Consider the following 12699-nt stretch of genomic DNA (forward strand, 5'->3'; position numbering starts at 1 on the left):
GATAACACACTGATGTTTTCAGTTGTTGCTAAGTAGTGTTTAGTCTAAAGTCAAGGATTTTTCAGCTTCTGATGCCCAGCCAGTGAGAAAGCTGGAGGGGCACAGGACACAGCCAGGGCAGCTGACCCAAAGTGGCCAACGGGGTATTCCATACCATGTGACACCACATCTAGTGTATAAACTGGGGGGAGTGGGGGCGGGGGATCGCCGCTCGGGGAGTAGCTGGGTGTCAGTCGGCGGGTGGTGAGCAATTGCACTGCGCATCATTTGTACAGTCCCATCCTTTTATTATTGCTGTTGTCATTTTATTAGTGTTATCATTACCATTATTAGTTTCTTCTTTTCTGTTCTATTAAACCATTCTTATCTCAACCCATGAGTTTTACTTCTTTTCCCAATTTTCTCCCCCATCCCACTGGGTGGGGGGGAGCGAGTGAGTGGCTGTGTGGTGCTTAGTTGCTGGCTGGGGTTAAACCATGACACTGGGGTTGGCCATGTGGTGCTGAGGGGCTGTGACAGCAGGTGATAGCAAAACAATGGTAGGAGAGCAGGTCCAAGCGCCCACCTGCTAAGCTGGATGGGTGGAGATGCTTGATGCGAAGAAGTCTTCCTGAGTGACTTCTGCTGATCCCAGTGTAGGGGTGTAGATGGCAGTTAGTAGGCACTTGGTGGAGCTGGTGGAACTTGAAGGCATATACAAGGACTTCCTTGCAATTGTCCAGCTCCCTTTCAGGCATCCTGGTTGTCCATGTGATACTCTGATGGTCAGATGCTACTGAACTGCTAGTTCTGAAAGCAGTGCATGCCCACATGCTTCTCTTGGCAGGATGATTGCACTCTGATTTTGCAAGCTAGCAAACTTGTTTAACAGTGATCCTACTTATCTGTTTACTGTTTAATGCTTAATTTCAAGGAAACTATGGCAAAGCTGAAGAGGTAGTGACCAAAGTAGGGAGAAAAGTGGAAAAGGGAGAAGTAAAAGAAGAAAAGCAGCCTTTGCTGGACCCTGGTTCAGATGGTGAGCTGGATGTTGAAGTCCTGGCCCCAGCTTCAGCAGCATTGAACAAGTCGGTGACGAAGAGCCAGAGACCAGAGCCCATGGAGTATGACAGGTGAGTCTTCTTCGTCCTACTTTCCCACCTGCCATGGTCCTGCCCCAGCTTCCCAGGTTGGTTGTTCCAGATGTTATTAGAGGTCTGCTCAGCAGTGCGAGTGCTGTGCAGGTGTTTCTCCTCTTTGCAACCCTGCAGCTTGCCATGGCCTAACTGGCTGCTGTTGCCATTAGCCCTACAGGCCCTATGGTGTCTGCTTGATGTGTGCAGGTGGCCAAGAACGAGGTCCCAGGGAAACTGTGACCCATCAATAACAGCAGTCCCTTTTCTGGTTAACAAGCAGCATCCTAAGGGCTTGATTCCAGTGAGGAGGAAGGAAAGGAGTACTCCAGCACATGCTGTGCTATGTTGGGCAGGCAAGACACATACACAAGCTCTTCTGATGATATGTTTGCTCTGGGAATGCTGCCTGGTTTGTCCCACAGGCCTGGCAATGTCTTTGTGTTTGCATTGTGAGCCCTGTGCCTGCTATTACTCAGTCCCATAGCAGCAAGAAATCTCGGCAGCATCCCATGCTCCCATCAGCCTCATTCATCTGGGCACATGCTGCTCTCTCTGCTAGAAACCCTGTGTGCTAGTTTGGGATGGCAAAGGGCAGATGCAGTAGCTTGCATCCATGTCAATGGTGCAGGGCCCAAAACAGCCAGTTCTCTGCAAGGAGGACAGAGCCCAGATGCTTCTCCCTGTGCTGGGTGTGCTGGTGCACTGCACTGTGACATGGCATGTGCTTTCTGCAAACAGCAGCCGTAACCTCCTGTGCCTGCTGCCCTTAGGTCATACAGCTGCCTGCCCATGACGCATGAGAAACCCTGCGTGTACGTGTGGAGCTACTGGGAGAATCACACCTGGAGACTCTGCATTTCCAACTGGATTGTCAAGCTGGCAGAGCGCCTGGTAGCGTGTTCACGGTGTCTGTCTGCGGCATGGTCCTTGTAGCACATGCAGTTGCTCTGTGAGACATTTGCCTTAAACATCCTCACCGCCCATGTGAGTCCGTGTCTCTCACAGGACTTGGGCCCACCCGCACTTTAGATGTGTGGGGTAGGGCAGTGAGTGCAGACCCACTGCCCAGGATGTGCTGCAGCCTGGCGGTGGCTCCTGGAGGTGTGAGTGAAGCGACGTCTGTGACAAAAAGCACCTTTGCTGCCAGTCCTGAGCTGTGTGTGCACTGGGGAGATGCTGCTGCAAGCAGACTCAGCCTCGGGCTGTCATTGGGGGTGTGCAGTCTCTTCCCAGAGCCTTGTCTTTGCGTTTTGGGCTTAGAAATCCGAAAGCAGAGCTTGCCAGTTTGTTTCAGTGGCTGTTCAAGGACTGAGACACAAGGTGTTGTAAAAAACAGGGTTAAGGTTATCCCCAGGCTCCAGAGAGTCCCTGGCAGCACAGCACTGACCTGCAGCACTCTCGTGATCCCCAGGTCTGCAGAAGGGAGCAAGCCATTTGTGGCAAATGCATTCTTGCAATTTTTCACTCTGACCTCACAGCCAGGCACAAGCTCCCTGAACATTGTACTTTCCCCACAGGAGCAGGGGCTGGATGACGTGGAGAAGCTTGTGAGAAGGTCAAAGGCTAAAGCAGAAGAGCGGCTCAGAGAGGTGCTGGAGGAATTTGTAGCTGGATGCAGGTTAGCATGTCCCTGATTTCCTAAGGTTTCTTTTCAGGTTAGGAGGTCATGTCATGTTCTGCCTGGGCTGTGCACAGCCTGCTCTCTTGTCCTTTTGAGGCAGATGAGTGGAAGGAAACCAGGATGACCTGGAGAAAGGACCCTGTAGCTCTTCAAGCTCGGAGAGGAGGACCCCAGTCCTGGGAAGCACAGGGGTCAGAGACTGCAGCCTCCATGTTCCTGGACTCCGGGGTTTTTCCTAAATGTTAGAACATTTCCTTCACTCTCTTCAGTCACGCAGACAAGAGACTAGTGTTTCAATCACTGTGACTGCCCGGTGGGGTCCAATACACACTTCAGTCCCCAGCCTTGTGATGGCAACAATAGAGAGGGAGCATCAGGTGCTGAGCAATCCCCTGTGTACCTTCTGAATCAAAAAGCTTGCAGAAGAGAGGGCATTGCAGAGAGGGGGGTTTCTGATGCATCTGGATTAGAACCAGGGATTTGGAGCTTGTGCCCCTGCTGTGTGAGCTGTGCTCTGCCTGCTGGGTGGAGGGGATGCAGAGCCTGTGCTGCTTTTCTCATTGCAGGCAATATTCACTCAGCGCAGAGAGAAAAACAATGGTGCATCCAAACAACCTTGACAGATGTCGGATGAAATACCTGATGCGCAACATCGTAAGCTATGGGGCTTGGTGGTGGTCGTGGGAGCCTGTGCGATCCCTGCTCTGGGGGATGCTTCTGGAGGACCGGCTAGAATTGATGCTAAGAAAGAAGCTTGGGGCTAAGACTCATGGTATCAGTCATAGGCTTTTACTGCAGCATCTCCCACTTCTGCTCAGAACAATACAGCTTCCAGCAAGGGAACAGAGGCAGGGACTGGCCATGCCTGCCTCCAGTTTTATGCAGATGCTGTGCCCTGATGCCATCCTTACTCTCCTGTGGGGCGTGCGTGGCTAAGCACATGCATGTTGCTGAGCACATGCATGTTGCTGCTCAGTAGGTTGCTGGAGGCCTTTTGGTGCAGGCTATTCCTGCAGGCAGTTTTGGGGGAGCTCACTGAGACCCACTGCCCCTGAAAATTCAGCCCATAGGCTGGGTACCCATCCAGCAGATCTACAACAGCCATCCCGTTCCTGGACAGGGCAACATCTAGGCACTCATAATCCTGCAGACAAGGCCAGCTAGCTGAATGAGAGCACTGTTACATACCCACCAGCACACCACAGCTGTAGTCAGTCCCCATCACACTACAAAGCTTTGAAAGGCTGACCAAACTGCAATGACAGCAGCAGGAAGTAAAACGTAGGCATGTCTGGGTCCCAGGTCCCTTCCCTCTGCCTCCCCGCACAATGTCACCTGAGTTATGGTGAAGGTATCCTGCTAAGTCTGAGACCCTCTGAAAGAGAGAACCAGCCCAAGAGATGAGGTTTCTGGCCTTGTCAGTCCATACTGGGTTTGCACCCTGAATTCCTTCTTGATTTCATTGGTAGTTTTGGTTCATCACCAGGTTTCTCCTTAGGTGTGTACACTATCAACTAATGGACATGAAAGTCCAGCCCCATCTTCCAGTTTCCTACATCTTCGTATTCCCATACTTCTGTGGCTCCAAGTTACTCCTTATGCAAAGCCTCCCCTAGGCACTATCTGGAGACTTAGACCACCAGCTTCTGAAATGTTTATTCCTTATACATCTTCCTACCCCAAATGATGCAAAAGCTCATGGACTTCTGTTACGAGCTGGTATCGGCACAGCTGATGAGTTACTGTGGTCTCCAGTTCTTGGAACCCTTCACTAAATGGCTTGCGACAGGTTCATGGAGGTTTGCTCTCAGCAGCTGGGGAGCGAGCCATGGTGGAGGTCAGGGTGCAATGGCAGGATGGACATGATCAGCACATGAGTGCTTCCCCACAGAGCCCCCATGAGGGGTGCCAGCGTGGCATGCCTGGGTCACGGCTGGGTGCATGATGGCTGTACTCTCTGTTCAGATCCTGTATGCAAAGCAGGGGCTCCGTGTGAGGCAGCGGCTGACTCGAGCCAACATCAAGGAGAAGGTTAAGGAGACAAGGAGGGTCCTGGCAAAGCTACGCTTCATGGCCAAAGAGGTACAGCTTCTCCCGGGGCACCCTGTTTCTGAGAAGGAGAGGGTGCAGGCAAGGAGACTGCCTGCCGGGGCTCTAGCTAGCCTGAGTTGGGGCTTTTCCTCCGCTGTCTTTCCTTGCTACGTAAAATCCCAAGTTCCAGCTGCTGGAAGTTACTGTATTTCATGTAATCGCTCTTAGGAGGGATGAGGCTTGGCAGCTTTGCAGGGCTGTTGGTGGCAGAGCAGGGGCCCAAGCAGCTCAGTGGTGGGTTGGAGGCGGAGCTGGACCGGCTCTAGGCCACAGAGGCCTCCCTGCCCTCTCTGCCCAGCCAGGCTGAGGCCGTGACTGCAGCAGGGCTGCAGGCAGTCTGCCTGGGAAAGTGGCCCAGGGACTGACTCTGGACTCTTTCTGCAAATTCAAACTTGCATTGAAATAAGGTCTCTCATCCATAGCAGAGACTCCATTTTCACAGTTTCACTGGCTCTATTTTATGTAACTCTGGAAAGTCAGTGCTTTCATGTAGTGTAAACCAGAATGCAATGTTTACTGGAGTTAGGCGGACAGATATAGTTACAGTTTGGAGAAGTCTTTCACTAAGTGAAGTCAAATAATTTTCACAACTTTAGCTATGTGAGGGTAGACTTTAGCATGAACGAGATGTCACTCCTCACATCACCAGGAGGAGAAGCTGTCCTCAGGCTCCAGCCTTGCAGGCTGGCTGCAGCTGACCACCCAGACAGAGAGGAACCCCTTCCCATGTTGCTCTCTGTGATCAGGTGAGAATGTTGCTGTCACTACAGAGTCTGCCTAGCACATACACTTGCCACTTTTAGTCCCTGCTTGGAGGCTGGCAGCCTTGGTTTGGATCAGTAATAAATTGCTTCAGCTACTTGTGTACTGAAAGATTGCAAGTACAAGTACCAAGCAGAAGTGCAAACAGTAATGGCAGGGAAACTGAGATGGGTAAGAGAATTTAGATTAGAGTTTAAAATAATTTATTGCTTCCATCTGTGCATTTGCTTTATTGCAAGTCCTGCTCTCAACCCGAACCACAGCTTTTTACTCTGGGCACTCATGTTGCTGGGATGGCAGATAATGTTGTTCCCTCCCATGGATCAGCACTCCAGCTCCTGTCAAAGGTGTCGGGTAAAATGCCGCTTCTCCAGTCTCCCTCCCCGCAACGTGGCATGGGGTTGAGTGCATCCTGCTGGTGTTTGCAGTGAAAAACAAGGCAGATCACAGATCCCTCCAAGAAACCTGCTGTGCTGGTTTTGGCTGGGGTAGAGTTAATTTTCTTCATAGTAGCTAGTATTGATACCGAAAAAGCTGGTCGAAGAAACTCTCTAAGACTTGATTTTGGAGTTTTAGAAAGCAGGCATTCTTTATTGCAGCGCTGGGTGCATGGGGGATCGCTCCACCTATCGTGCACACCGTCAGGCCTAATTGTGCAGGTTAAGTACATGTTCTACATACATATTCACTAGATTTCCAAGAAATGTTATACATATTCATTAGTTTTCCAGGAAACTATTAGCATATGCAAATGTCCTTTACGCAGGCACATTGAAGGTTTCTGGTGGTCTTCAGGAGTCCTCTGGTGGTCTTCCATAGTCTTCCTCTCTTGTCCACTACTTGACCCTTCTTGGATGATTCTGCGCAGTGTGATCTACTGCATGTTTGATACATTTTATCCTAAAGAATGCTCGTTAGTGCTTCTATTATCTATACTTACATTTTGACATAATTCACATGGATACTTCTAAACTAAGTTACCTAAAAGGGCTAAAGTCCTTATCTTCTTCAGTGGGGGCTTGTCTGGGATGGCCCAGAAACTGCAAGGCCATCCAAAAGCAATTTCTCACACATTTTACAACATACAGAACCCCCCATCCACCACTGATCACCAAACAATCGAGCAAAGGAACAGCAACGCCATTGTATTCAGTATGGGGCTGTGTTTTGGAAAACACTGTGCTGAAAACGGTGTTGATAATGCAGGGATGTTTTTGTTATCGCTGAGTGGTGCTTACACAGAGACAAAGCATTTTCTGCCTCTCACCCCACCCCACCAGCGAGGAGGCTGGGGGTGCACAAGAAATTGGGAGGGGACACAGCCAGTACAGCTGACCCCAACTGACCCAAGGCATATTCCAGACCATATGACATCATGCTCAGCATATAAAGCTGGAGGAAGAAGAAGGAAGGGTGGGGGATGTTTGGAGTGATGGCGTTTGTCTTCCCAAGTCACTATTATGTGTGATGGAGCCCTGCTTTCCTGGAGATGGCTGAACACCTGCCTGCCCATGGGAAGTGGTGAATGAATTCCTTATTTTGCTCTGCTTGCATGTGTGGCTTTTGCTTTACCTACTGAACTGCCTTTATCTCAACCCACAGGTTTTCTCAATTTTACCCTTCTGATTCTCTCCCCCATCCCACTGGGGGTGGGGGTGGGAGTGAGAGTGAGTGAGTGGCTGTGTGGGGCTTAGTTGCCAGCTGGGGTTAAACCACGACACCTGCAGAGCCATATTGTAGGGCTGAGACTTTCAGAAGCATGTGGCCAATATTAGGCCCTTCATTTGCTCTGGATCTCCAAATCGCCATGCAGCCAGCAGTCCCTCCTGTGAGGAGATGAAGCTTTCACTGTGTCAGTGGAGGGAGAACAAGATATGTGCTGCTCCCTCCACTGTGACATTCCTCTTTCCTCCCTCCAGCCCCAGTGCACCCTCCCTGATGTACTCATCTGGATGCTCAGCAACAACAGGCGTGTGGCATATGCAAGAGTTCCTGCACAGGACATCCTCTACTCGGTAGTCGAAGAGGAGAAAGGCAAGGACTGTGCAAAGATCCAGACTGTCTTTATGAAGGTAGGATTTATACCAGAACAGTGTGCTCTTGCTTGCTTCATGCGACTTCTCCCTCCTTGCTTCCAGCCCTCCTTCCTGAAATCCTGGAGTTCACAAGGAAACACAGCTCTTACTCCACCACTGCCTTTTGCCTCTGCTGATGTGGTGCTCTGTCTCCTGTGCTCTTCGGTTGGTTACTGGCTGATGGTGATCATCTTGGTCTGAAGGGGGCATGGCTGAGATGGGAAACCTGTTAAACCTCCTGTGCTTTCAGGTCCCTGGCTTACACACTGGTGAGATCTCTGCCAAACTGGAAATCTACATGTGGCTTGGGGTAACCAAATACGCGAAGAACTGTTTGGCGGAGCTGCCTGAGGAGTTCAAATACCTCTCTGAGAGCGGACAGGAGATAGCCCAGCTCTCGGCCTACAGCCCTCCCAGCAGGCTCAGCAGGGATGGTGAGTGCAAATGCCACTTTTACATGGTTTAACTGTGAGCAGGAGAGCAGAGAGTGAGAGGTCCTGCCCCAGGGTCAGTGCCTGAGGAGTAGGACCTGATCCATCATTTCCATGTCATCTCCAAGGCATGACTGGGACAGGCAGGTCCAGTTTGCTCTCAATCAAGACATGTTTGCACACTCACAGCTGGAGCAGCAGGCAGGTCGGGTGCTTCGTAGGCACTGAACGTGCTGCCAAACTGGCAATGGGCATGAGGTCTGACCCTTTGCTGAGGCCTGGTGGTGCTCCCCCACAGCAGATGCTCACAGCAGATCATGCATATTTCACATGTCATATCCTTCCCAGAGGTGTCTGGGCAGCCTGCTGAACTTGTCTTGCTTGGCCAAACCTTTTGAGATATGCTGGTCTTCTGACAACCACAGTGATTGCCCCTGGAAATGGTACCCATTCCTTGCAGGATGTGCCCACTCCTACTTGGCTGATTCTCTTCATGCATTTTTTGGCCTCATGCAGAGCTGGATTGGGGAACTGGGACCTCTCTTCTCTTTTTCTTACCAGATTTCAGCTATTTCCAGCTCCGAGCCCATCTGTATCAGGCTCGAGGGATCCTCCCTGCAGATGACAATGGCCTTTCAGATCCATTTGTGAGAGTGGTTTTTTCGACTCATTGCCAGACCACCAGGGTAAGACCACTTAAGCTCTTGCCTCTGCCTTCTTGGGGACCTGGGGAGAGAAAAATCATTATGTCCTTACTGATGTGTTGAAGGCCAGTGCTCTGGCAGTCCTCCTGGAAATTTTCTAACTCCAGACATGAGGTATTTGTGTGCTCTGGGTGGTGTGACTATGTTCAGGGAACATTTGGCAAAACATACAGGTCATTGAGCATGGTCTCAAAGGTTGATTGGCATGTGCTAGTTGGCCCCGAGTGCTGATTTCACGCTTTTACCATCTCCCCTGCTGCCAGGCGCAAGCTGTGTGGAAGAGGGGATCAGCCCATGCTTCCTCACTCTCTTTACAAAGTGCATGTGGTTTGTTTCCACTGGCTGTGGTACGCTCAAGCCTCCTGTCTCTGTCTGCAGATGCTGGAGGAGACACTGAGCCCCATGTGGAATGAGCTACTTCTGTTTGACCAGCTCATTATTGATGGGAAAAAAGAAGAGTTAAAAACAGATACCCCCATCATTATAATCAACCTTTTCAGCCACAATAAATTTGTAAGTATGGCTATGCTGCCCTCCTGCTATCGTTTCCAGGACAGGGAGGGCAGAGGAGTTCTGTACGGGTGCTGCAAGCAGGCATTTAGGAGCCACATCTCTGTTGGTTTCCATGACTGAGCTTGATCCTGGTCCACTGGTGGCGGTGCGTCCTGGGGGTTGTGGCTGAGGTTGAAACTTTCTGCAGACTTCTGCTATGAGCTGGGGTGAAGCTGCTGGCTGCAGTGTGCAGATGGCTCAGAGATTCCCTGAGCCAGGGCCTTATTAGTGCTCGGTGGATCCAGGATCTCTCCACTTTGGAGAAGCACTGTGCTTCTTCCAGCTGCCTGCCCTGCTTCCTCGGCAGGCTCACATTGCAAAGGACTTGTAGCCAGGGGGAGACAATGTAGCTCTTATGGCTGTTCCTTCCCCTCTGTCCCCCAGGTGCCATCTTCCATACCTCCTCAGTCCTCCCTTTTCTCTCTTCATTAGTACTTTGAAGTCACACTCCTCTCCTGGGGCCTCTTTGTTATTGTAAGGAGAATGGTGTAACTCACACCAGATTCTCCTGTGTAGCTCAGCAGCTTTCCTGGATCCATTTCCTGGGTCCCGGTACAAGGTAGACACTTGACATACTGGAGTGAGTCCAGAGGAGGCCACCAACATGGTTGGGGTTGGAGCACAGGACAGAGTGAAGAGAGGCAGAGAGCTGGGTATATTTAGCCTGGAGAAGATGAGGCAAAGGCAGCGTCTTATTGCTGCCTGCAGCTGCCTGGTGGGAGAGGGTAGAAAAGGTGGAGTCAGGCTTCTCTTGGAGGTACCCAGGGGCAGGATGACAGGCAACGGACACAAGTTGGAACAAGAAAAAAATCCAACTTGATATAAGGAAGCAATTTTCACCCAGAGAGAGTTCAAATGCTGGGCCTGGAGCTCAGAGAGCTTGTGGGATCTCTTATCCTTGGAGACATTCAAACCCTGGCTGGAGGAGACTGAGCAACCTGATCTGGCTTTGATGTCTTCTGGTGCACGGTCCCAGGCTGTTTGCCCAGTTCTGCATGGAGATGGACTGGGAGTTAAGAAGAGCTGCTGCAGGCATGTCTCATCTGCTCCTAGCTCTGGATGGAGCAGAGGAAATCAAAGCGGAGAATGGCAAGGGTGGAGGAGTGGTCTTGTGCTGTCCCAGATTGGCTGAATTAGCGGTGACCTTTTCTCTGAGGTGGTGAGATAATACAGGGATGCTTTGACCTATTTGGGTCACAAGTGGTGTTCCCCAGGGCTCAGTGTTGGGCCCTGTTCTGTTTAATATCTTTATCAATGATTTGGATGAGGGGATTGAGTGCACCCTCAGCAAGTGTGCAGATGACACCAAGTTGGGAGGCAGGGTTGATCTGCTTGAGGGTAGGGAGGCTCTACAAAGAGATCTGGACAGGCTGGATCAATGGGCTGAGGCCAATCGTATGAAGTTCAACAAGGCCAAGTGCCGGGTCCTGCACTTTGGTCATGGCAACCCCATGCAGCGCTACAGGCTTGGGGAAGAGTGGCTGGAAAGCTTCCCGGCAGAGAAAGACCTGGGTGTGCTGGTTGACAGCCGGCTGAATATGAGCCAGCAGTGTGCCCAGGTGGCCAAGAAAGCCAATTGCATCCTAGCCTATATCAGAAATAGTGTGGCCAGCAGGAGCAGGGAGGTGACTGTTCCCCTGTACTCAGCACTGGTGAGGCCGCACTTTGAGTCCTGTGTTCCGTTTTGGGCCCCTCACTACAGTAAAGACATTGAGTTGCTGGAGCGTGTTCAGAGAAGGGCAACCAAGTTGGTGAGGGGCCTGGAGCACAAGTCTTATGAGGAGCGGCTGAGGGAACTGGGGCTGTTTAGTCTAGAGAAGAGGAGGCTGAGGGGAGACCTTATCGCTCTCTACAGCTACCTGAAAGGAGGTTGTAGCAAGGTGGATTCTGGTCTCTTCTACCAAGTAACTAGTGATAGGACGAGAGGAAATGGCCTCAAGTTGAGGCAAGGGAGATTTAAGTTAGACATTAGGAAAAATTTTTTTACTGAGAGGGTTGTCAAACATTGGAATGGGCTGCCCAGGGAAGTGGTTGAGTCACCATCCCTGGAGGTATTCAAAAAGCAAGTAGATGGGGTACTTCAGGACATGGTTTAGTGGGCATGGTTGATGGTTGGACTCGATGATCTTGAAGGTCTTTTCCAACCTAAATGATTCTATGATTCTATTCCCCCTTTCCTGCAGGGTTCCCCTGAGTTCCTTGGCCAGGCCTTTGCTGTCCCGCAGGTGAAGCTGGTTGATGAGCCATACACCAAACCTGCCCTGCAGTTCTTTGATTTCTACAAAGGCACCAAAGCAGTGGGAGAACTCATTGCCACTTTTGAGCTAATTGAGCTGGATTATAGTGGCTATTTGGAGGTAATGGGCTTGTAGGAAGCTGCACATGGTTGCCAGCTCTCTGGGGAGAGCTATGTGGGTGAGGAGCTGGTTGCATGGGGCCCACCAGAGGATTCCCTGTTGAAAGCCACATCTGGCTTTCAGCTGAAGGGAGGCTGCAGGGACAGAGCCTGTGAGCACAGGTCAAGAGGGGAGGGAGAGGGGGCATGGCAAGGAGTAGAAATGGCTTTCATCACTTGGTGTGTCCTGGCTCCATCTGTTCAGCCATCAGTGCCGGAAGACGTGGAGCCCAAGGAGCCCAACTACCTGGGAGACCCCCATGCCGGACGGTTCATCATCCCTGAGGGCATCCGCCCAGTGCTGAAGGAGTTTCGCATAGAGGTGTGCTGCCTTCTACTGGGCTGGCTCTCCACCGGGCTGCCCCAAGTGGACAGCACAGCTGGCCTGTGCAGAGGGGCAGGGCTTGGGCAGGGAGTCGGGATTGGAGTTCAAATGTGCCTTTGAGGCCTGAGCAGATGCTAGAAATGGAGGTGTTTGACATGAGGGAGAAACTGTCTCAGCAGTTTAACAGCCAGAGCTGTTGGGTGGCTGGGTTGGGAGAGTGGCCTCATGCCTCTCTTGGGGTCTGTGTCCTGTGGGGTGAGGAGGGTGGCAGCACTGGGCAGGGTTGCAGGCTGCATGGCTGTGCCATGCCTGGCCTGTCTTGAACAACCCAGTGGCTTCATGTTGTGCTTCAGATCCTGTTCTGGGGCCTGCGGGACCTGAAGCGGGTGAACTTGTTCGAGGTGGATCAGCCCCAGGTGATCATTGAATGTGCTGGCAAGAAGGTGGAGTCAGAGGTGATCATGGCCTACAAAGAGAACCCCAACTTCACCGAGGTGGTCAAATACATGGACGTGGTGAGTGGAAAGGGGGGGGTCCTGTCATGCCAGGGTGCACTGTGGTCATCCTGCACCCATGCACTGCCTGTCTGCATGGGGCAAGGTAGCAGGAGGGGAGCTGCCCCTGACAT

The 12699-nt window shown here is 51.5% G+C and overlaps 1 protein-coding gene across 1 annotated transcript in view; it reads left to right on the top strand.

Moving 5' to 3' along the window:
• LOC115339718 (fer-1-like protein 4) overlaps positions 1–12699 on the top strand; it is a 51067-nt gene that overhangs the window by 13175 nt on the left and 25193 nt on the right. The window contains exons 17-28 of the mRNA XM_030010087.2: positions 914–1112; positions 1886–2006; positions 2633–2733; positions 3303–3390; positions 4702–4818; positions 7509–7661; positions 7915–8098; positions 8657–8781; positions 9178–9312; positions 11535–11708; positions 11952–12068; positions 12425–12586. Coding sequence (XP_029865947.1) covers positions 914–1112; positions 1886–2006; positions 2633–2733; positions 3303–3390; positions 4702–4818; positions 7509–7661; positions 7915–8098; positions 8657–8781; positions 9178–9312; positions 11535–11708; positions 11952–12068; positions 12425–12586 — 1676 coding nt within the window. The remainder of the gene's footprint in view (positions 1–913; positions 1113–1885; positions 2007–2632; positions 2734–3302; positions 3391–4701; positions 4819–7508; positions 7662–7914; positions 8099–8656; positions 8782–9177; positions 9313–11534; positions 11709–11951; positions 12069–12424; positions 12587–12699) is intronic.

Source organism: Aquila chrysaetos, chromosome 3 (genome assembly GCF_900496995.4).
Source record: "Aquila chrysaetos chrysaetos chromosome 3, bAquChr1.4, whole genome shotgun sequence".
Classification (NCBI taxonomy): domain Eukaryota; kingdom Metazoa; phylum Chordata; class Aves; order Accipitriformes; family Accipitridae; genus Aquila; species Aquila chrysaetos.